The sequence below is a fragment of the Bos indicus genome, chromosome 17 (assembly GCF_029378745.1).
Source record: "Bos indicus isolate NIAB-ARS_2022 breed Sahiwal x Tharparkar chromosome 17, NIAB-ARS_B.indTharparkar_mat_pri_1.0, whole genome shotgun sequence".
Classification (NCBI taxonomy): Eukaryota; Metazoa; Chordata; class Mammalia; order Artiodactyla; family Bovidae; genus Bos; species Bos indicus.
Genome location: NC_091776.1, coordinates 54708150 through 54732460, shown reverse-complemented (window position 1 = coordinate 54732460; position 24311 = coordinate 54708150). Strand labels below are relative to the sequence as shown.

The 24311-nt window shown below is 46.0% G+C and overlaps 1 protein-coding gene across 1 annotated transcript in view; it reads right to left on the bottom strand.

Annotated features, from left to right (window-relative positions):
• CCDC63 (coiled-coil domain containing 63) overlaps positions 1-22461 on the bottom strand; it is a 39425-nt gene extending 16964 nt beyond the window's left edge. Inside the window, exons 1-8 of the mRNA XM_070769544.1 lie at positions 22314-22461; positions 14409-14506; positions 13844-14010; positions 10235-10424; positions 4939-5058; positions 4122-4303; positions 2775-2956; positions 1015-1235 (exon numbers count right to left, since the gene is read on the bottom strand). Coding sequence (XP_070625645.1) covers positions 1015-1235; positions 2775-2956; positions 4122-4303; positions 4939-5058; positions 10235-10424; positions 13844-14010; positions 14409-14417 — 1071 coding nt within the window. The 5' untranslated portion in view covers positions 14418-14506; positions 22314-22461. The remainder of the gene's footprint in view (positions 1-1014; positions 1236-2774; positions 2957-4121; positions 4304-4938; positions 5059-10234; positions 10425-13843; positions 14011-14408; positions 14507-22313) is intronic.
• Between the last annotated feature and the right edge of the window lie 1850 nt (positions 22462-24311).

Here is a 24311-nt window from a genome sequence, read left to right as displayed (position 1 = left end):
ACTGTCTACTTGCATGTGGCCCCGCCTTCAGGAAATGGTGACACTGCAAAAGGAAGGGCTCCCCTAGGTTCCCACCCAGCACAGGGACCTCAGAGGGAAGAGTAATGAGTTCTCAGAGGAGGTGACATTTGTCAGGACTAATGGCTGGTATTGCATCAGAAGAAAAGTGGGAGGGGTGGGGAACAGCATGAGGGAAGTTTCAGAGAAGGGAAACAGGGGGTAGCTGGGACTGGCAGCTGATGGGAGTGCCTTGAGGGTCGTGATGAGAGCTGAGCCTGCAGGGGCAGGTTGAAGCCAAATTCTGAAAGGACTGGAGTGTCATGCTAAGTTTAGACTCTCTCTGTGCAGAGAGTTCCAAAGGCTGTTTATGTGTGTTCTGGGGAGTAAGCAGCAGTTAAGTTTGGGAAATTACAGGTTCAACAAAGGTAAAGAGTTTCTTTACTGCAGGACTTATCAGAGCCTTTACTATGCTCACGTACATCAGTTCTCTCCAAGATCAACTTACCATCTCTCCTCAATTCTACAAAGCTGTTTATTGACAGGGGTCAGCCAGCTCTTAAGGCAAAGGGCCACATAATCAGTATTTTGGATTTTTCAAGCCACCTATGGTCTGTCTTGCATATTTTTTTCTCTTACAACCCTTTAAAAATGTAAAAAACAATCTCAGCTCATGGGCTGTGCAAAAACAGGTCAAAGGCCATATCTGGCTGTGGCTACAGTTTACTGAACTCTGGATTATAAGACATACCATGGATTTTAAATGTCACTTCTCAGGGGTAAGGGGACATGAACCTATTAAGTGTATGTATCAACTGAAAGACAAATACCAGTTTCAGGAAGGCTAAAATGTAGAGGGGAGAACACTGGGGGAATATAGTATTTCCCAAACTTTTTTTGACTTGAAGTTCTTTTTTCTGCAGAGCAGCTCAAAGAGTGTTCTGAGGAACCTGCCTTGGGGAAGGCTACTGCGGGAGCAGGTGGGCCCCTGGGCTGGGAAAGGAGAGGTGCCCCGACCTGGATTCTCTCTATCTTCTTGTGCATCATCTCCATGTCATTGTTGAGCTCTGTGACATATGTGAACCGAGCAAAGTTCTTCTCCTCCTTGGCCAGAAACTCCTCGATGAGCTGATTCAGGTTCCCAGTTTTTGTGAGTTTCAGCAGCCGGAGGTGAGCCACCTCATAGCTCTCAAAACTCGCACCCTTGCTCTTCTTCCCATACTTCTTTGCCTTGAGAGCTAGAAAAGGAAGAACCAGCAGCTGTGAGTCTGAAAGGGAAGCCGCTCAGAGCACAGCCTGGCAGAGGAAAGAGCTGCATAACATTATCACCGTGCCCCAGGGAGGGGGCTAGACTTTCCCAGGACAAGGAGGGGGAAAATGAGAGATGAAGTTTCTCAGAAACACACTTCTAGCCATACAGTGCAAATGAGAAGGTAGAAAGGGACAGAAGGGCTAAAAGACCAAAAATCAAATGCAGCTACACAGGGGGCCCTCTGAAGAGCTCAGATCTCAACCTGTTCAGGACAGAGTTAACATAGCAGCCCTGAGACTGCTCTGCTTAGAAAGGTCTGTTTGCAAGGCTGGCCCTTCACCTTCATCTGGAAACTTAAATGGTGAACATTTCCCTACACTGATATAAAACTGTCCGCAAATGGTTAAGAGTGGCTCCTGTGCCCTGACTGTATGGACAGTGTGGCCGAACACCTGCCCTCCTGCTGGGAGCCTGGAATCTTGGGATGTGCTGGGGAGAGAGGGCCTACACGACCAGCCCCCAGTAAGAATCTTGGGCATCGAGTCTCTAACGAGCTCCCCAAATAGATGACTCTTCACATGTGTTGTCAAAATTAGAGGCTGGAGGAATTAAGCATATCCTGTGTGACTCCACTGGGAGAAGATCCGGGAAGCTTGTGCCCGGTTTCCTCTGGACCTCGCCCCGTGCACCTTTTCTCCCTGCTGATGTGTCTACATCATAGCCATGTTTGCAATGATGTGCTGAGTCTCGTGAGTCCTCCTTCAGAATCTCCAAACATGGATAGGGCTGTGGCAACCTCCAATAAAACAAGTTGCTCCTCTAAATAATAGAAGCAGAGCCACAAGGTGAGGACATACCCTGTAGGTTAGGGATGGCGGATAAAATCCAACTCATCTAGCTAAATTTGAATTTCAGACAAACAATGTATTTTTTTTACATAATTCTACATATTTATTTATTTATTTTTAATTTTATTTTTAAACTTTACAATATTGTATTGGTTTTGCCAAATATCGAAATGAATCCGCCACAGTATACATGTGTTTCCCATCCTAAACCCTCCTCCCTCCTCCCTCCCCATACCATCCCTCTGGGTCGTCCCATTGCACCAGCCCCAAGCATCCAGTATCGTGCATCGAACCTGGACTGGCGACTCGTTTAATACATGATATTATACATGTTTCAATGCCATTCTCCCAAATCTTCCCACCCTCTCCCTCTCCCACAGAGTCCATAAGACTGTTCTATACATCAGTGTCTCTTTTGCTGTCTCATATACAGGGTTACAAACAATGTATTTTTAAAAGTATAAATATGTCCTAGTTGTAGATAAACCACAAATAATTCTTTAGTGTAAGTGTCTTTCAAATATTGCATGGGACTAAAATTTTATTCTTTGTGTATCTGCAACTTAAATTTAATGGTGTCTTGTATTTTTCTTTGCTAAATTTGGCAACCTTGCTACAAGGAGACTTGGGCACCTTCAGTTGAGAGAAAGAGGTATTCGGTGGAGAGAGAGATATACCTTCTTCCTTTTTGGACTGCTCCTCGAATTCAAGACGATCATTCAGCTTGATGAGCAAGAAGGATTTGAGCTTGGTTTCATGATCGTAGACACGCTCCAGCTCTCGGATCTCCAGGTTGTACTGAGAGATGTCCTTCTGCTGGCGGTCCTTCATGGCAGCCATTCGAGCCATGGCTTCCAGCCTGGGTGGGGGGAGGGGAGCACAACAGAGTCTGAGTGTCCAGAGGCTCCTTCCTTCTCCCCCACTTCTCCCTACCAGTCCAGACGGACTTCATTCCTGGGCAGTGATCATCCCTTCTTTTAATCATGGAGATTCCTGGGAGTAGAGGAACCACCTTCCTCACCTGAATGACAGGAGCTCACAACTCTAGACCACCGTCAGGAAATGATTTTCTATCGTCATCTCTGTCACCATCCTTATCATCATCACTACCACCACTGCCGTCAGCACCACCATCAGCATCACCATCACCCCATCACCACTACCAACACCATCACATCACCACCATCAGCATCATCAAACATCACCATTATCACTATCACCATCATCATCACCCCTTGTCAAGTAGAATACTATGCCCCAGCCACTCCCTTATATACTCATATGTTTTAATATTTATTTATTTGGGCTGCCCCAGGTCTTAGTTGTCACACGTAGGATCTTCGATCTTCATCGTGGCATGCAGGATCTTCTTAGCTGCAGCAAGCAAACTCTTAGTCTCGGCATATGGGATCTAGTTCCCTGGCCAGGGATTGAACCTGGCTCGCTGCATTGGGAGTGTGAAGTCTTAGCCACTGGACCACCAGGGAATTCCCTATACTAATACTATTTAATCCTCACTTCCACCCAAAGAAGTCCTACAATAAATTAGTGGTGATGCAGCCAGGGTTCAAACCCAGATCTCTCTGGCTCCAAAACCTGCACTCTTCACATGTGAACTCATGCCTTTTGCCCCTCCGGGGGTGAAGCTGGAAAACAGTCCAGACTGAGAGGGATCCCTAGGACTACAGGCAGGGACACCTGGTGGAGATGATACAGAATAGGGGTTTAAATCTCAGCTCCACCACATCTGCCACTTACCTGGATCTCAGGTAAGCATTTTGACATCTCTAAGCCTCCATTCCCTGGCCTGTAAAATGGGGATAATAACTCCTAGGGTTGTGGTGAGGGTTGAAATACTACCCAGAGCATCTAGCATCATGCTTGGCAGACACACAACCAGGGCTCGGACTTACGATGATGATGGTTTCAGGTTCCTCAATGCATAAGCACAGCGGGTAGAGGGGTAAGAAGCCCAACAGGTGGCTGAGACATCTCTGCCCCCAAGAGTCTCTCCCCCAGCCTACCTCTGCTCGTAGGCCTGCGCAGACTGCTCGATGGCCACATTCATTGTTTTCTTCTTTGTCAACAGGCGCCGACGAAGATGCTGGTAGACGTTGTCGTAAGCAGCCTTCTCATGCCTCAGGTCCTCGATCTCCTTCCGGAGCTTCGCGTTGGTGGTCAGCATCTGGTCAAAGTGTACAGTGACCTGCGAGGAGGGCTGCGCTTCAAAACGAGGCTCACTCCTGGGGCGCGAGACAAGCTTCCAGAAGGCAGCCGGAGCGTTGAAGCGTCTTCCCCACACCTCCCACCCCAGGCCCACAGAACCACGGTTGGAGTACTGCCTGGTCTGTGTGTACACCGTCGTTCACCTTCTCCTGACTCAACCAATGAAATGTATGCCTGCTAATGGCTTCACAGACATCATTCTTTCCTTCTCCCAAGGGAGGGAGAGCTGTTTGCAGAGATTTTGTTTGGCCGCATTGCACCATGTGGGATCTTAATTCCCCATGTCCCAAGTGCATTCATGCACATGTGCTGTTGTGTCCAACTCTGTGCAACCTTATGGACTACAGTCCACCAGGCTCCTCTGTCCATGGGATTTCCCAGGCAAGAATACTGGGAAATACTGGGGTGGGTTGCAAAGTCATTTCTCCAGGGAATCTTCCCGACCTAGGGATCGAACGCATGTCTCCTGCACTATAGGTGGATTCTTTACCACTGAACCATAGGGAAAGCCCTTAGTTTCTCAACCAGGGATCAAACCTGTGCCCCCTGCAGTGGAAGCAGGGAGTCCTAACCATTGGACAGCCAGAGAATTCCCCCAGAAGACACCTTACGTACAAGATTCAAACGGGTTTCCAAAATGTGGATCTGTTTTTGCAATTTCCGGGGGTTATTGGCCTCCTGTATTTTTGTGAAGATCTGTCTTTGGTTTATAATTTTTTTCTCCATCTGAACAATCTGAAAAAAAGAGAGAGAGGGAAAAACCCAGCTGTGTTAACATCTGTACGGGGACAAATGCAATAGTTCACTAACTCAAGCATGCTAAAACAAAAACTACCATGTTATTTCTTTTCCTATGAATAGAATTTGAATTTCTCTCTTGGATGTGGACTCAGTCAGTTTGGGACAAAATGAGCAACTAAGAGTTTTTATTCTCACTTGTGCATGTAAATTTCACTCACATATGGGCAAAAATTTCACCTGATCCTAAAGCCACTGTTTTCCTGAAGAAATGGCATTGATTCTCTCAAGAAGCCTTCTGTAACCTTGTTTTTGTTTGGTTGGCAGGTTTTTTGTTTGTTTCTTTTTCTGACTCTTACAATAATGGGGATGCTAGCGACCCTTAAAGAGCAGGTCATGAGGTGTCAGACACCCTGCAACATGTAAGACAGCACCAGACATCCAAAAAATTGACCCCCATCCCTTGTGACTGTTCAGTGCACCTTGGATGTCAGGCAGGTGAAAATCCTCTCTATAATCTATAATCTGTACCTAGAATCAAATTGTCTTTTGCATATACACACACAACATTTTTCATTCTTTTTTTTTTTTAACTTTTGGCTGTGCTGGGTCTTTGTTGCTGTGCATGGGCTTTCTCTAGTTGCAGAAAGCAGGGGCTACTCTCTAGTTGCGGTGCACAGGCTTCTCGTTGCTGTGACTTCTGTTGCTGCAGAGCACAGGCTCTACAGTGCACATGCTTCAGTAGTTGGGGCTCTTGGGCTGTAGAGCACAGGCTCAACAGTTGAGGAGCATGGGCTTAGCTGCTCCGCAGCACGTGGGATCTTTTCCAGCCAGGGGTGAAGCCCACGTCTCCTGCATTGGCAGATGGACTCTTTACCACTGGACCACCAGGGAAGTCCTTTCATTCAGTTTTAATAGGCAAGCATCCAGGAATGGAGTCACTGTATAAATCAAGAGAATGTTCATTGATTTGTCTGGAACTTAACCAAGAGTTGGCCATCATTTTGGAAATCTTGACACCAGCACAACCTGGATCATCTTCTGGTTTTTGTTTGGCCATGCTGTGAGGCTTGTGGGCCTCTTAGTTCCCTGACCATGGATTGAACCTGGGCCACTGCAGTGAACACAGCAACTGCTAACCACTGGACGGCCAGGGAATTCCCATGGATCATCTTCTTTGAGTTGTGGATACAACAAGCCCAAATCAATGTGCAGTGTGGAATCTGGCCCACTGCCTGTTCTCATAAAGTCTTACTGGCACACAGCCATGCCCATTCTTTGCATTGTCTATGGCTGCTTTCAGGCTATGAAGGCAGAATGGAATAGCTGCAGCACAGACCACGTGGCATGTAAAGCCAGAATATTTACTATCAGGCCCTCTGTGGAGCAATTTGCCAGCCCTGTTCTAGATAAGTCAGGCCAAAATGAACATATCGAAATACATATAATTTAAGTATAAATAGCTTTCCTTTATGTTTCCTTTATATTATAGTTATAGCATCATATTGATTTAAAAGAAGAAGGGTAAAGGATTATATCATCTATAAATTTTACTTCAGGATTTTAAAGGAGGTATTATAAAATATTTGCTGTTAAAAAGAGGTGCTGGCAGTTGAGTGATTCATAATTTCAAGTGTCAATGACTAGAAAATGATTAAGTTCATTTAGGCTCAGGACTTGTTAAAAATATGCTTTCCTCAGAAGAACTTCCTCTGCTTTTATGGGCACAGATCTCAGCAGCCTCCCTTAAGGGGTAGCAGCTTGTATCAATTAGGAACACATGCAACAACAAATTACAGAAAGCCTGGCTAAATAGTGGTTTAAACAAATTATGGTTTATCTTTCTCTCGTAATACATTGATGGCTTAGGTTCAGTAACAGAAGGATGTAAGGACAAGATCTGTATAATTCACCTGACTTCTCCCTCAAAACATGGCTGCCACAGCACCAGCCTTCACAGTTATGTTCCATGGAGGAAAACAGAGGAATAAATACGGATGAAGGATAAGACCTATATCTAAGACGTTTGCTCCTTCGAAGAAAAGCTATGAAAAATCTAGATATTATACTCAAAAGCAGAGACATCACTTTGCCAACCAAGGTCTGTCTAGTCAAAGCTATGGTTTTTCCAGTAGTCGTGTATGGATGTTAGACAATAAGGAAGACTGAGCACTGAAGAACTGAGACTTTCAAACTTGAGAGTCCTTTGTACAGCAAGGAGATCAAACCAGTCAACCTAAAGGAAATCAACCCTGAGTATTCATTAGAAGGACATATACTGAAGCTGGAGCTCCAATACTTGGCCACCTGATGCAAAGAGCTGACAATGGAAAAGACCTTGATGCTAGGAAAGATTGGATCTCACACAAAGGAAAAGTGGATCTCACACAAAACTGGCAAGGTATAGAAATGCTGCTTATGATTGACATCAGCCAGGTTTTGGACTTTAGCTGGAACACACTGTCTCCCTCCCCCACAAATTCCCTCAGAGCAAAATCAAATTGCTTCATCAGTGCTGACAAAGTCAGGTTCAAGTCAAGCCAGGTTCCTTTTCCACTTGGCTCTCCTTTCCTGTTCTATGCACCAGGCAACATCCTCAACACAAACCCACTCCAGCTCTCTTCTGATATAAAACAAATGACTTGCTTTGATTTATGGGAGGGTAGCGTCCTCCCCCATATATCAGGTGTGGCCTCTGCAGCTCTGAAGGGCTGCCTGTCCCTGCCTGAGCTGACCCCTAGAGTCCTCAGGTTCCAGCTCCTTGCCAAAGAAGTTATGGCATCAGCTCTTGTGACTAAATTCAGAGCTGTATTCCCTTTGGCACCTTTATGTCAGACACTGCTTTTGTGATGCTGAAAGTAATTAGGCTTCAGCCCAATGGGAGACATTACCCAAGCCTGTAGGTGAAGGGGAAATGCACTGCTACGCGAGATGCCCAGCAGGAATGCATCAGCTTATTAATTATTCTGTGAGGCCAAGCAGGGCCCAGTGGTATCCTTGCCTCCAGTGACCCCTTGAAAGGACAAAGTTCTGGACACTGTGTGGTGGACACAGCAGGAGGGGATCCTGGGAGCTGGGATGGAATTAGACCAAGAGGGTTTTTGTGCTGGGCAGTGAGTGCCATAGTCTTTGGAGGATTAGCAAACTAAATCGCCTTTTCTAATGTTTCTGAGAATCCACATCCCTGTTTCTTTTTTCAATTTTTCTTTGTTCACTTTTTAAAGCATTTTTTTCCCTTTGATGTGCACCATTTTTAAAGTCTTTATTGAATTTGTTACAATATTATGGGTTTTTTTTTAATGTTTTGGTTTTTTGACCGCAAAGCATGTGGGATTTTAGTTCCCCAACCAGGGATCGAACCTGCACCGTCTGCATTGGAAAGCAAAGTCTTAATCACTGGACCACCAGGGAAGTTCCCTCTTTGTCCACGTTTATTGCCTTTTTCTCATACATTCATATATTCATTCATTCACTCATTCATCAATGTTTATCAAACCGCCGCTTGATGCCAGACAACAGGGGTATGACGGTATCCAAGACAGAGTGGCCCCTGCCCTCAGGGAACCTACAGTCTAGGACTGGAAGCAACCCAGGAAGCATGTTGAGTCCTAGAAGAGGGGAGACAGAAGATAATTTGGACACACACAGAAGGGGCACATAGCAGAGAAAAATGAAGGGACAATTATCCTGCATAAACAGCATTTGAGCTGAGACCTAAAGGATGAATAAGACTCCTGCAAGCAGAAAGGATGGGGCCCAGCACTCCAGGCAGAGGGAACAGCATGTGCAAAGGCAGAGATGAGACACAGCAGTGTGGGTCCATAAAGGCAGCCAGTGTGGATGGAGCACAGAGGACAAGGGAGGTGGGGGTATTTACTTCAGGTTCCAGAGTGCCCTACTTCTCTGAGTACCCCCACTGAGTGTGCTATTTGTTCCTGGCCAGGAACCTAATACCAGGGGGATATACTTTAAATTGGAAAGAGGCCATAGAGAAGGCCTCCCTGAGACCTGAGAAAGTCACCTTTAGGCTGAGAAACGGAGAAGGCAAATGGCACCTACTCCAGTACTCTTGCTTGGAAAACCCCATGGATGGAGGACCTGGTAGGCTGCAGTCCATGGAGTTGTGAAGAGTCGGACACGACTGAGCAACTTCACTTTCACTTTTCACTTTCATGCATTGGAGGAGGAAATGGCAACCCACTCCAGTGTTCTTGCCTGGAGAATCCCAGGGACAGGGGAGCCTTGTGGGCTGCCATCTCTGGGGTCGCACAGAGTCGGACACGACTGAAGCGACTTAGCAGCAGCAGCAGCAAGCTGAGAAAAAGATAAGCAACTAGGGTGAGGCATTTGGGGGCAGCATATGCAAAGGCCCTGAAGTGAGAAAAGACAGCATTATTTGCGGGGCGGGGGCGGGGGGGGGGGTTGGAGAGAAAGTCTTTTGCAGCTGGAGTGAGAAGACTTAAGGAAGGAATAACATGGGATGAGCCTAGAGGGGTAGGCAGGGGCTAGATCACATAGGGACTTTCAAACCACAGTAAGGGATGAATGCTGTCCAGCAAATGTCTCTAGTTCTTTGTTTTCTGGATCCATGAGGACTGCACTTCCTAGGCCCTTTTGTGAATGGGTAGAGTTGACTATTTTTGGATGGGTATGGGCTCTGGGGGTATTTATGGGTTCTGTAGACTGTCTTGAGTCAATGGGTCATGAGCAGACATGACACACTGGAGCACTCAATTGCCAGGGTGAGACCCTCAGGATCTCATTTTTTTCTACCACAACCCCTGGCAATGTCCAAGATGGGGGCTAACCCATCAGCCTGGCTGCAGGATGAGAGGATTTAAGAGCCCCTAGCCAATCCACAATAGACCATAAATCATGTACGAAAAAGAAGCCTTTGTTGTTTTAAACCACTGAGTTGGGGAGAGGGAGTGTTTGTTACTGCAGCATACCTAACCTCTCCTGACTGATACAGTAAGGATTTGGGAGTTTATTCTAAGTGTAATAGGGAGGCACTGGAGACCACAGTGGGGAAATGGATCAACAGAACTGAGAGATTAGGGGTTACAATGGTGGTAGAGACAGGTTTAGAAAGGCCAGCAGTGCAGCGTGTGGTGGGGAGCACACCTTCCCCTTGTTCAGTGTTCTGGTTAACCCTTTAAGAGAAAGACCACACCTTCTCATCCAGTTCAGCCAACAGCAGTTTCATTGATTTAATCAGGGCCTCGTAGTCCTCCTTAGTTTGCAGCAGGAAACGCAGTTCCAAGTAGTTTTTCTCATTGAGATCCAGGTTCCTGGAGGACTTGATGAGATTCAAAAGCAGGGTGATCTCATCCTGCTCCTCCTGCAGGGTCTTGATTTCCTTGCTGTTGGGAAAGCAGCACATGATTAACTCTGAACCCCTGGCTTTGCCTGGATTGGACACTCCAGGCCCCTTGACCCTGAAAGGACACTCAGAGAGGTACTTCCCAACCCAGAGAGTTGGAAGGAACTCACACAAGGTCTCTAGTCCAGGTCCTGAACTTACATCACCTCTGACCCAGTTCACTGCAACTTCCACTGCTCTGCGCCCTTCTCTGAGTGATACCTTTTTTTTTCTCCTCAGAACAATTTGCAGCTGTGCCTGTCAAAACCCATTACCTAGACATGGTGGGAGCCCCCAAGTTTTCTTTCGCCAGCAGCTCACTGGCATCTGTCTGATGTTGCAGACCTTCTTTTCCAGCTTTCCAGCCAATTATCTCTGGTAATGACAGGCAAACCCATCAGACAGGATCTTTCGACTGTGCATCAACACAGAGCTGCACAGGAACCTCTAACCGCCACCAGCTCCTCTACTCAGGGGCTAATGATTTACGAAATTGGCTGACATGAGTCTTCCTTCTCTCCCTTGTCTACTCCAGAGAAGAAAGGGGGTCGAGGACATGGGCAAATGCAGACTTTGAAAAGAAAAGAAGGCTCGGGCGACTGCACAGCAATTGAACAATGTGAAATGGCACAGAGGCCGAATTTCTTGCAAAGTCCTTGCAGCCTATTCCTGCTGTTCAGTGCGATTTGCAGGCTTGCTGCCTCAATGTCCTTTGGAAGCTTGGAGAAATGCAGCATTTCAGGTCCCAACCCAGGACCTACTGAATCAGAATCTGCTTTGCAACAAGATCCTCAGGTGACTTCTATGCACTTTAAAGTTTTGGAAGCACCACTCTAGAACAGTAAAGAACATTCAAGGGCAAAAGGTCTGCAAAGACTTTTCTATTAATGATAAAAAGTAAATATTTTAGGTTTTGTGGGCCAGAGGACCTCTGTTGCATCTACTCAACAGGGCAACCATATGAAACACAACAATGAATAGGTGTGGCTATGTGCCAATAAAACTTCATAAAAACAGGCAGCCAGTAAGACTTGGCTCATGAGCCACTACTGCTCTAAAGCAGCACTGTCCAGTAGATTATTTTGCAGTGATGGAAATGTTCTCTAGTTGCTCTGTCTGATAGCATCCACCAGGCACATGTGGCTACTGAGCACCTGAAATGTGGCTGGTGAAACTGAAGAACTGAATTTCTAATTTTATTAACTGTGACTAATTACCAATGTAAATGGCCACATGCTGCTAGGGACCACCAGAGAGCACACCTAGTTCTAGAGCATCTTGGCTTCTAAACCTGGCCCTTGGGACTTCTCTGCCCCTCTTAAGCCCCTCGTGGGAGGGGTTTTTGTAAAGCTACAGAGAAAAAAGAGAGAGAGCAGGATAATCCATCAAAGACAGGCTTTCAGGGTGTAGTAAGGTCAGAAAAAAAGCGAAACAAAGGTTTGTCCATCTTTAGGCAGGGCTGGGAGTGCAGTGAGGGGAGTGAGGTGCTTCAAAAATGAAGGAAATCTTCACTTTCAGGGTGGTGTAGGTGCAAGGTCAGCACTGGGGAAAAACACTTCCTTAAATATTGTACCCTAACCACCTCACTTAGCTCAACCCAGTTTTCCTCCTATTTGGGGTGTTTATGTCTACTCTTTCACTCCCCTCCCCCGCTTCAGTTCCATCACAGTGAAACCAGATCAAATGGGCTGGGGTAGGGTAGAGTAGGATGCAGAAGAGTAAGAAAGATTCAAGAAAAACTGAAGACACACCAGGAAGCAGGCATTCCCTGATGCCCACACCAAGGACAGACTGTGAATCAAGGTCTCCAGGCACAGAAGTGCAGGCTGTGGACTGCACAGCCCAAGGGAGCACCATCTACTTGAAAACATATCACCGATTTGCTGACTTATTGTACTTTTCTGAGAGACAGTTCAGCTCAGTCGTTCAGTCATGTTCAACTCTTTGCGATCCCATGAACCGAAGCACGCCAGGCCTCCCTGTCCATCACCAACTCCCGGAGTCCACCCAAACCCATGTCCATTGAATCGGTGATGCCATCCAACCATCTCACCCTCTGTCGTCCCCTTCTCCTCCTGCCCCCAGTCCCTCCCAGCATCAGAGTCTTTTCAAATGAGTCAGCTCTTCGCATCAGGTGGCCAAAGTATTGGAGTTTCAGCTTCAACATCAGTCCTTCCAATGAATATTCAGGACTGATTTCCTTTAGGATGGACTGGTTGGATCTCCTTGCAGTCCAAGGGACTCTTAAGAGTCTTCTCCAACACCACAGTTCAAAAGCATCAATTCTTCGGCACTCAGCTTTCTTTATAGTCCAACTCTCACATCCATACATGATCACTGGAAAAACCATAGCCTTGACTAGACAGACCTTTGTTGGCAAAGTAATGTCTCTGCTATTCAATATGCTGTCTAGGTTGGTCATAACTTTCCTTCCAAGGAGTAAGCATCTTTGGTCATGTTTTAACAAAATCTCTTCATAACAATGATGTTTCCAACAGATGGCAGTAAAGAATCTTGAGAAAAGGGTGCCTTTTTCTAATTCACATAGTGATCCCATATTGACTAGCAGTGGCTCTGAGTAAGCAAATCCATGGAAAATCTAAAGAACTCCTCTAGCCTCTGAACTTCGAACATCATCTAACAGTCAAATTTTCTTTCTAACAACAGGCAGTTACTGCCTGTATAAACATTTTACATGTAGTTAAGGAATCACCTTTCCTTGGACAGAATCTAAGAATGCCTGTTTAACGTTTGTTTCTTCAATCCCTGAGAACACCTTTCTGTTGCCCAAGGAAAACTATACATAATTTCTCGGGCAACTCAATTTCAAATATTCAGTCTTGAAGATCCCAAAGGGCCACACAAGCAGGAAACATCCTGTGGGGTATCCACTGCCGGGTGATTTCCCCTTCTCTGGGAACTCCCCACCTTCACTGCTAGAACCGCTGGGGATACCCATAGCTATTTTCCATCCTATAGTTCAACCCCCAGACTACAGCTGATTGGGCCAGAAGCAGACACCAGACCCAAGCTGAGACAATCAGATTCTCCCTCTCCTGAGAATTCTGGGATGGATTCTCAGAATTCTGGAATTGATTAAGGACAGTCTCTCTTTGTGGCCCTTGGTAGCTCAAGAATTGGAGGAAGCCATCTACCACCAGCCACAGCCGAGATTCAAGAGAAGGAAGAACAAAACCCATGTATTGAAAGAAACAGGAACCAGAAATGGCTTCTAGTTTGGATCCTTCCCTGAAACATGGGTGCTCTGCTCCCCTTGGGGTCCCCGAGACACCCTGAACTCTAAGAATATATCTCCTTTCCTCACTGAAGCTGTCCCAGATGGGTCCATGCCCCAGAGGCCACATCAGAAGGCAAGCCCCATGAAACCAAAACCTCAAATTTTCTCTGACCATCACTTACCGCTGGTTCGTGATCTTCTGCTGGGAGCGGAAGTTAAAGGACTTCCGACTGTCCACCATCTTCCGGAACTGCTGCCTCAGCTTCCGAAGCTCCCCCTCAACCAGCTGCTCTTTGGTCTTCTCTGAAGGTTCCTGTGGACTTTCAGGGTCTTTTCTCCTGTGCTTTTTCTGGGTGATACAGGGTGGGTATTAAGCAACAGATTAGGTGACTAGAAAAGCCCACATTTCAACTCAAGGATGGAGGGCAAGAAGGGTGCTTGAGGCAGAGCTAGAGTTGAAAGACCACCCTTGGGTGATGTCAACTGCTTGTGTGTTACATGGAAAACCTGCCCTGGGTTGCTGGGGTGCAGAGGAGACTGGGTCTCATTATTACATACTGAAGAGGTGGCCTTGCTGTGTGACCTTGGGTGAGTCACTTAACATCTCTGAGTCTCCAGTCTTTCATCTATAAAATGGGTGCACACAGATTTGCTGTCAAGATCCCATAAGCTAATATGTATTTAGTGGACAACACAATGCCTAACCCCACAGTAAACCCTCTATATATAGGAGCTATTATTACCCACCGTTGGCATCTTGAAGGAATTGTGCTTTTCCTCTGTTCAGACACCGTACCCAAGGGAGCTCAAAGCCAGCAAGTGCTCCTTTCTCTCTCTGCAATGCCCTGTCCACAGTGGCAAAACAAAGAAAACTTGTGAGCCACCCCTGCTGGTGGTGCTGGACCCAGCAGCACCCTCTCCCTCCTCCCACAGTTTGGCACCAGAGGAGGACACGACAGATGGCTGCCCGGGTGTGAGAAGAGGCCTTTTTTTTTTTTTTTTTTAAAGCAATGTTTTCCTGAAACCTGTTCCTCTCACAATTTATTATTAGGAGCCAGGCAGATGGTTCTGGCATGTTGGTTACCCTCTTGCTCCCTGTGTTCCCAAAGAAGAGGGGCGAAATGGCATCAAGGCAGTGTGTCCTCTGATGGGGTTACATCGAAATTCACCCAGCTTCAGCCGTGAGGACAACCGTCCCTTGCTTTTAAAAGCAGGAGCCAGTGGTACGGAGAGGCATTAGGTATTCAGAGGCGGGAACAATGCTAATACTACGAGCCCATAGGGCTGTAAGATCCACTGCACCCCAACTTCCAGACTTCAGGAACTAAATTCCGAAACTAGAAACTCTGAGCTCTGCCACCCACTGAAGGTTCCTACAGTGCAGTGCTTTAAAGCATTGCTGTATCAACCATCAAATCTCAGCAAAAATTCCTCCGTGGCCACTTGTTAATTTGGACAAGTCATTTCAGTTTTCTGGGCCTTGGTTTCCTCATCTGGGAAACAGGAGAAATTCTAGAAGCCATTTCAGGTTGTTCAGCATGTAAGGCACTAAACCAGGCACAAAGTAAGAACGCAGTAAATGATACCTGTTATGATATGGTGTGATATGGGTCTTTTCATATGATGACAGTTCAGCATAAAAAATAGTTATGTGGGCTTATGGGGCATCCAGCATTCCTCTGTCTCCTGTAGCAATACCTGGAATTTCCAGTAGGAAGCCACACCCTCCCTCACTCCTGGTCATTTCCGGATTGGAACCTGTGACTCTGGATGGGCCGATCATAGTGCCAGAACCCTGGCCAATCTGCATAATCTCAGGGCCCTGGCCTGAGGGATCAATTCCATGATCAGTCCATGACCCCAAGCAGAGTAAATGGTGGAATTTAAGCTTGCACATTCAGGAAGGGAGAAATTCTGTTTCCCACTGCACTTTAACCTATGTGAATGAGGTTGCGAGTGGCTGGCAACCATCTTGCCTCTTCAGGGAGCCTAAGAATAAAGCTATCTTGGAGGACAGAAGACAAACTCAAGAGAAATTTAACCTTGGGGGAATCATCTGAGACCCTGGATATAGCCAAGCCTGAAGATACTCTGGGTCATGTCCAATTACATGAATCAGCATATTCACTTTAAGTAATCCAAGATGAGTTTTCTGTTGCTTGCAACCAAATGAGTTCTCATGCCTGAAGTAACTAAATCTCTTCAGCACACAAACTAAGAGGCTGCTGCTGCTGCTGCTAAGTCACTTCAGTCATGTCCAACTCTGTGTGACCCCATAGATGGCAGACCACCAGGCTCCTCATCCCTGGGATTCTCCAGGCAAGGACACTGGAGTGGGTTGCCATTCCCTTTTCCAAAACTAAGAGGCTACTGTGTGCTAAAAACATTGTAGGGAATTGAGGTGTAAGTCAACCTTCAAGGTGCTATGAACCCTGCCCTAGGTAAAATAGTGGGAAAAGGTGCACAAAGAAGATGATTTTCAATTTGGGTTTTGAAGGATTAATATGAGTTCACCATGCAGAGAAGAAAAGTGGGGAAGAAATTGGGGGTAAAGAGAACTGTCTGGGCAAAGGCTGAGCAGCAAGTTAATAAAAGGAGTGTTCAGAGACAGGTGTGTGCTCTAGTATAGATCGCAGCACCCACTGGGAATAGCCAAGAGGTTTGGAAAAGCCAGGATGTTCCTTAAAAGCAGGGGTGTAATATCAGCCTTTAAGAGATGAGGCAATTGTCTCCCAACAACGACTTCTCCTTCATGAAGAATTGTTGCCACGGTAGCTGCCTGACCAGGGCTTATACTTCCCAACTCCTCCTGAATCCATGCAGGCCTATGAATTCTCACCCATGGGATGTGAGCACAGAGATGTGTCCCTTCCAGACCATGACTTTAAGAAGTGGATGTGACATTTCCATCTTCTCTCCCCCACTCTGACATTTATGGGAAGTGCAACCACAGATGGGCAGAGCCACAAGACAGGTCCCCTAAACCAACTTGTGGAAGAAGTCACCTGCCAACCATGAACATCCTCATTGGACTGTTACCAAAAAAAGAAATTAATTTCTATTATGCTAAGCCAATGAAATGTGGGAATGTTATAGCTAGCATGACTCTTAGAACAGCCTAAGTTCTTCTTAACAGGACTCATTTTGTCCTTCCTCAATGTGCCCGGTTCTAGAGGATGAATCATGATTGGTTCCCACTAATCCTAGTAACCCTATTTCCCTTTGTCAATGATTGGTCAAAAGATGAGCATGTGACCCAGATCTGGCCAATGAGACTTCAGAAAAAGTCTATTCCTATTCCTTTATGACAAAAAGAGCTTGTCCATATTCTCCTTTCTTTTGCTTTTGGAAATTATTGTGAAAGAATGATAGCTGGTGCTGGAGCAACCATCCTGTGACCATGAGGAGAAATATCACTGTCACACTAAAGAGAGAGAAGAAATATGGGGGGAAATTTAGGTCCTCACTGACACTGTTTGCCACTGCCCCATTCTTAGAACAGCCTACCTCTTGGCTTCTTGTTAAGTGAAATAGTTAAGTGTCACTACTGTTTAAGGTACCCTTATCGAGTATTTTCTTCACTGCAGCCGACAGCATTCCTGCCTTACATGACCCACTACCTTGAAAATGATTCTCTAGCTGCTGGGTGACAGGACAGTAGTGACTGAGACTATAGGACCTTTGACATTTCCCTAATATGTTCTAGGGGGTTTCTAGAGGGTTTGGAGACTAACCGAATTTTGGTAAATCACAGCTGAAGGAAAACATCTATTTGTGGAAAATTTCCACATACAGGGAAGTAGAGTAAAGACTAAAGTTCTATAGCTTGGTTATTTCTGGAACAGCTCTCAAGGTAGGCCTAGAGGCTATAGCAGGATTTATTAGACTGAAAAGATTTGGCCAAAGGACACTCACTTTAGATCAGATCAGATCAGGTCAGATCAGTTGCTCAGTCATATCTGATCTTCGCGACCCCATGAATCGCAGCACGCCAGGCCTCCCTGACCATTACCAACTCCCGGAGTTCACTAAGACTCACGTCCATTGAGTCAGTGATGCCATCCAGCCATCTCATCCTCTGTCGTCCCCTTCTCCTCTTGCCCCCAATCCCTCCCAGCATCAGAGTCTTTTCCAATGAGTCAACTCTTCACATGAGGTGGCCAAAGTACTGGAGTTTCAGCTTTAGCATCATTCCTTCCAAAGAAATCCCAGGGCTGATCTCCTTCAGAATGGACTGGTTGGATCTCCTTGCAGTCCAAGGGACTCTCAGGAGTCTTCTCCAACACCACAGTTCAAAAGCATCAATTCTTCGACGCTCAGCCTTCTTCACAGTCCAACTCTCACATCCATACATGACCACAGGAAAAACCATAGCCTTGACTAGACGAACCTTTGTTGGCAAAGTAATGTCTCTGCTTTTGAATATGCTATCTAGGTTGGTCATAACTTTCCTTCCAAGCAGTAAGCGTCTTCTAATTTCATGGCTGCAGTCACCATCTGCAGTGATTTTGGAGCCCAGAAAAATAAAGTCTGACACTGTTTCCACTGTTTCCCCATCTATTTCCCATGAAGTGATGGGACTGGATGCCATGATCTTCATTTTCTGAATGTTGAGCTCTAAGCCAACTTTTTCACTCTACACTTTCACTTTCATCAAGAGGCTTTTTAGTTCCTCTTCACTTTCTGCCATAAGGGTGGTGTCATCTGCATATCTGAGGTTATTGATATTTCTCCCGGCAATCTTGATTCCAGCTTGTGTTTCTTCCAGTCCAGCATTTCTCATGATGTACTCTGCATATAAGTTAAATAAACAGGGTGATGATACACAGCCTTGACATACTCCTTTTCCTATTTGGAAGCAGTCTGTTGTTCCATGTCCAGTTCTAACTGTTGCTTCCTGACCTGCATACAGGTTTCTCAAGAGGCAGGTCAGGTGGTCTGGTATTCCTATCTCTTTCAGAATTTTCCACAGTTTATTGTGACCCACACAGTCAAAGGCTTTGGCTAGTCAATAAAGCAGAAATAGATGTTTTTCTGGAACTCTCTGCTTTTTCCATGATCCAGCGGATGTTGGCAATTTGATCTCTGGTTCCCCTGCCAGCTTGAACATCAGGAAGCTCACGGTTCACATATTGCTGAAGCCTGGCTTGGAGAATTTTGAGCATTACTTTACTAGCGTGTGAGATGAGTGCAATTGTGCAGTAGTTTGAGCATTCTTTGGCATTGCCTTTCTTTGGGATTGGAATGAAAACTGACCTTTTCCAGTCCTGTGGCCACTGCTGAGTTTTCCAAATTTGCTGACATATTGAGTGCAGCACTTTCACAGCATCATCTTTCAGGATTTGGAATAGCTCAACTGGAATTCTATCACCTCCACTAGCTTTGTTCGTAGTGATGCTTTCTAAGGCCCACTGGACTTCACATTCAGGATGTCTGGCTCTAGGTCAGTGATCACACCATCGTGATTATCTGGGTCGTGAAGATCTTTTTGTACAGTTCTTCCGTGTATTCTTGCCATCTCTTCCTAATATCTTCTGCTTCTGTTAGGTCCATACCATTTCTGTCCTTTATCGAGCCCATCTTTGCATGAAATGTTCCTTTGGTATCTCTGATTTTCTTGAAGAGATCTCTGGTCTTTCCCATTCTGTTGTTTTCCTCTATTTCTTTGCATTGATCGGTGAGGAAGGCTTTCTTATCTCTCCTTGCTATTCTTTGGAACTCTGCATTCAGATGTTTATATCTTTCCTTTCCTCCTTTGCTTTTTGCTTCTCTTCTTTTCACAGCTATTTGTAAGGCCTCCCCAGACAGCCATTTTGCTTTTTTGCATTTCTTTTCCATGGGGATGGTCTTGATCCCTGTCTCCTGTACAATGTCACGAACCTCATTCCATAGCTCATCAGGCACTCTATCTATCAGATCTTAAATCTATTTCTCATTTCCACTGTATAATCATAAGGGATTTGATTTAGGTCATACCTGAATGGTCTAGTGGTTTTCCCTACTTTCTTCAATTTAAGTCTGAATTTGGCAATAAGGAGTTCATGGTCTGAGCCACAGTCAGCTCTTGGTCTTGTTTTTGCTGACTGTATAGAGCTTCTCCACCTTTGGCTGCAAAGAATATAATCAATCTGATTTCGGTGTTGACCATCTGGTGATGTCCATGTATAGAGTCTTCTCTTGTCTTGTTGGAAGAGGGTGTTTGCTATGACCAGTGCATTTTCTTGGCAAAACTCTATTAGTCTTTGCCCTGCTTCATTCCGTATTCCAAGGCCAAATTTGCCTGTTACTCCAGGTGTTTCTTGACTTCCTACTTTTGCATTCCAGTCCCCTATAATGAAAAGGACATCTTTTTTGGGTGTTAGTTCTAAAACGTCTTGTAGGTCTTCACAGAACCGTTTAACTTCAGCTTCTTCAGCGTTACTGGTTGGGGCATAGACTTGGATTACTGTGATATTGAATGGTTTGCCTTGGAAACGAACAGAGATCATCCTGTTGTTTTTGAGATTGCATCCAAGTACTGCATTTTGGACTCTTTTGTTGGCCATGATGGCTACTCCATTTCTTCTGAGGGATTCCTGCCCGCAATAGTAGATATAATGGTCATCTGAGTTAAATTCACCCATTCCAGTCCATTTCAGTTCACTGATTCCTAGAATGTCGACATTCACTCTTGCCATGTCTTGTTTGACCACTTCCAATTTGCCTTGATTCATGGACCTGACATTCCAGGTTCCTATGCAATATTGCTCTTTACAGCATCGCACCTTGCTTCTATCGCCAGTCACATCCACAGCTGGGTATTCTTTTTGCTTTGGCTCCATCCCGTCATTCTTTCTGGAGTTATTTCTCCACTGATCTCCAGTAGCATATTGGGCACCTACTGACCTGGGGAGTTTCTCTTTCAGTATCCTATCATTTTGCCTTTTCATACTGTTCATGGGGTTCTCGGGGCAAGAATACTGAAGTGATTTGCCATTCCCTTCTCCAGTGGACCACATTCTGTCAGATCTCTCCACCATGACCCACCCATCTTGGGTTGCCCCACGGGCATGGCTTAGTTTCATTGAGTTAGACAAGGCTGTGGTCCTAGTGTGATTAGATTGACTAGTTTTCTGTGAGTATGGTTTCAGTTTAGGACCTCTTTAAATTATAGAATTTTGTACAGCTCCAATTTCATATGGTCCAGGAGCTTTTCTATATCTAAAGACTTTTGATCCTAAGTGGATCTGTAATGCACCTTTCTAAAAGTATGACTAAAAAATATCTGACATTCACTGACAATGTGATTTCTCTCTCTGATCTTCAGTCTTCTCATCTGTCAAATGGAGATACTCATCCACATGCTCAGTACAAAATAATGTATATAAAGCTCTTTGCGCAGAGCCTAGCACATAATAGCTGCCTGATGAAGGTACTTGTCTGTGAATCACGATTTTTAAGTATCAGTTTATCTTGCCCTTGAGCTAATTGGCTGTGTTGTGTGTTTTCCCCCAAGAACTGGAGACTCCATCAACTTCTACCTTTTTGCTGATACACACACACACACACACACACACACACACACACACAGAACCAGGCTCCTCCTGGGACACTGGCTTTTCTCCAGCTTCTAGACGCCAACACAGACCTTTCTGTGCCCTCTGGGCTGGGCCCATTCTGTTCCCTGGGAAGAGATCCACCCTCATTCACACAGCTTGGACTTCAGAGAGCCCTGCAGGGTGTCCTGGCCCCTGGCACACCACCCTCTTGGTCAGGGCTCTCAAACTCAAGGCCCAAGGGGCAAATTCAACCTCCTTCAGTTCTGGTTAGCAGGCAGTGTTTTTAAATGTGAATGTGGGTCATGCCCTCTCTCTCCTGGCTACAGGCTCTATTCCTCCCCCTTGCCTAACTCCTCCTCCCCTCAATTCCCACATTTCCTGTATTGGGAGCCAGCAAGAATTTGAGAATGCAGTTCTTGGGAGGAATCTCAGCGCTGCCCATGCAATGGAAAGTGTTAGCAAATCCAGAGGTCTGGGTCAAGGAGCATCATGAAAGTGCCTCCAGCTCCCTGGACCTCAGTCTACCCACTACAGTATCTGTAATCCTGGGCACATGATTAGCTCTTAGCAAATACTATTGGAATGAATGAAGTCTCCTAGTGGGTGGAGACTTTATTGTCTAATATTTAATTAGCTGAGGTAGAGGGGGCAGACTCCTCCTCTGTTGCTGAATTTTAACAATCTGCCCTTAAAAGAAAATCCTGACACCACCCCCCGCCCCAAAAGGGCTCTGCAGGGCCCCTCGGACAGTCTACTATGTGGATTATAAATGCCAAGTCTGAGAGAGAAGGATCCTACCAAAATTAAGTCAAGGCTGCATAACCTGGTGGAATGTTAAAACATATGCTTGCAGCACTAAGCGGGGTGCAGAACACAAATTTTTTAAAATTGGGACAGTTTCGGGGGTGGAGTGAAAGTTTCTTGGGCTTTCTTGGAGTTATTTTACACACTGTAATTTATTTACGTTTAATTGAGGGGGGCCAGGATATTTTCCAAGTTTAGGGGCAGCTAAACCTCTGAAGTCGGGGGCCAGGGGCAGCCACCAGGTATCTGGTTTCCCCAGCAGGGAGCGCTGTGACGCAGCAGGCGCGGCTGCATGCGCAGAGAAACTCACCAGCGGCGGCGCTCAGGACCGCTCCCACCGCGTGTCCGACGTCGGCCACAGCTGCGTGTCGGACGGCTCTGGGAGAACTTCTAGCTGCACCGCTGCGCCGGGCGGCGCCGACCCCCAGCCCCAGGTCCGGGCGTTCTCGGACCCCTGGAACGGCGCCTTTGTGACTCGCACAGACTGACGTTCTCCCCTGGAAGGTGCTGGGAGGGTGCAGGGCCCTTAAGTGAGAAGCAGAACAGCAGATCAGAGGAAGGGGATTTTGGGGGAGGGCAAGAAGGGTAGCGACACTCTCCTCGGAGACACCCCTTACAGACTAACTGAACCCTCACAGCACTACTTGACTCAGTGACCGCTATCCTTCCGTGACTTGGCCACTCACACCGCCATTCAAGCTCCAATGTGCTCTTATTCACACGAATCTTCTCCCGCCTCACATTCGACGTCCTTACAGCAATCCTACTGGGTGCATACTTTACATACACAAACGCAAAGGAACCCAGATCTTCCTGCTTTGAAAACAAATACCCACAGGTGCAGGGGAATTTGTCCGTCAATTTTCTTAAGGAGCACCCACCCTCATCCTCTGTGAGCTTAACATGGGGCACCCCAGTCTGATCCTGTTTACCTATGACCAGCACCATAGGTGGTCAGCATTTTTCACGGGCCTAACTGCGTTTGATTGTTTAAAGATAAACATTTCTTCATACAAATAGCCCTGAAATACAAGCCAACCACTTCCTCTGAGGCTAAACTCAAGAAGCAGCCACATTGCTGAAGGGAACCGATTACTGGTTTTAGCGTAATTTTGATGCCTGTGATTTCCACCTTACCTCCAGCCACCTGAATGAATGGTAGCTCAGTCTCATTTAGCTCTCCATTCTCTTATCCCTAAACTCTTGGGACAAGATGTGTTTTAGAAGTTACTATGTTTGGGGTTTCAGAAAGGTGCTTTGGTGCACAAGGAAGCATGTTGCCTCTGATGTTGCTGGCAACCATGTAACCGTGAGGGAAGTTAGTGGGACAGTGTGTATTACAAATGAGATTTGGGCAACATGTCAAAGTCTAACACACTGACATTTCTGCAAGAAAACATGAATAAGAAGTAGAATAAATAAAGATCATAAGCAGCTTCATGTTAGGCCTTGATAACTCACACAATGTGTTTGGGGACAAGTGTTACCAGTCTCATTTTACAGATGAGGAATCTGAGGCTCCCAGAAACAGAGTGACTTTTACAGTTGGTGGAGAATCCAGGATTTGAACCCAGAGCTGTCTCTAGAGACTCATGCTTCATCACAATTCTGATTGAATCCACAGCTCCAAGCCTGAGAAGTTCTGGTAGCTGGTATCTACCATCTCTCTGATATTTAAAGGGCTGCTCTAGCCCTCGGCTCCATATATAGCCCAATGACTCATAATTTCAAGTGTCAACGACTGAAAAATGATTAAGTTCAATTAGGTTCAGGACTTGTTAAAAATAGGCTTTCCTCAGAAGAATTTACTCTCTCTGCCTTTATGGGCACAGATTTCAGCAGCCTCCATGCAGAGAAGTGCAAGGCTTTTTAAATTAGAACATGCCAGAATCAATTCTGCTAAAGGGATCTTCAGCTCCATCAGCGGGGCTTGGAGCAGAGTGAGATGCCAACTTGCCAAAATGATGAGCCAGCGGTGAGAAGTGTTGGCGAGAGCAGCATCTACAGAATGGAGGAGGAAATTTAGAATCAGGCTGCAGAGGGGCTAGGCAAAGGCATTTGGCCACGGACCAGGAAGCTGATTGTCCAAATGACTCTTTGACAAGGGATCAGAAACCCACCTGAAATAACTCAAAATGATTTTTTTTTCTCTCCAGCATCTGTTCCCCTTCCTCCCTCCAAAAAGATCCCAATTTGTTCAGGTAACCATCCCTCTCCCATTCAGCCTATGTGGCCAGGAGAAATTGATTTTCGCACACATCTCCAGGATCACTCTCAATTACTCTTAGCCCATCACAGCTATCCCATC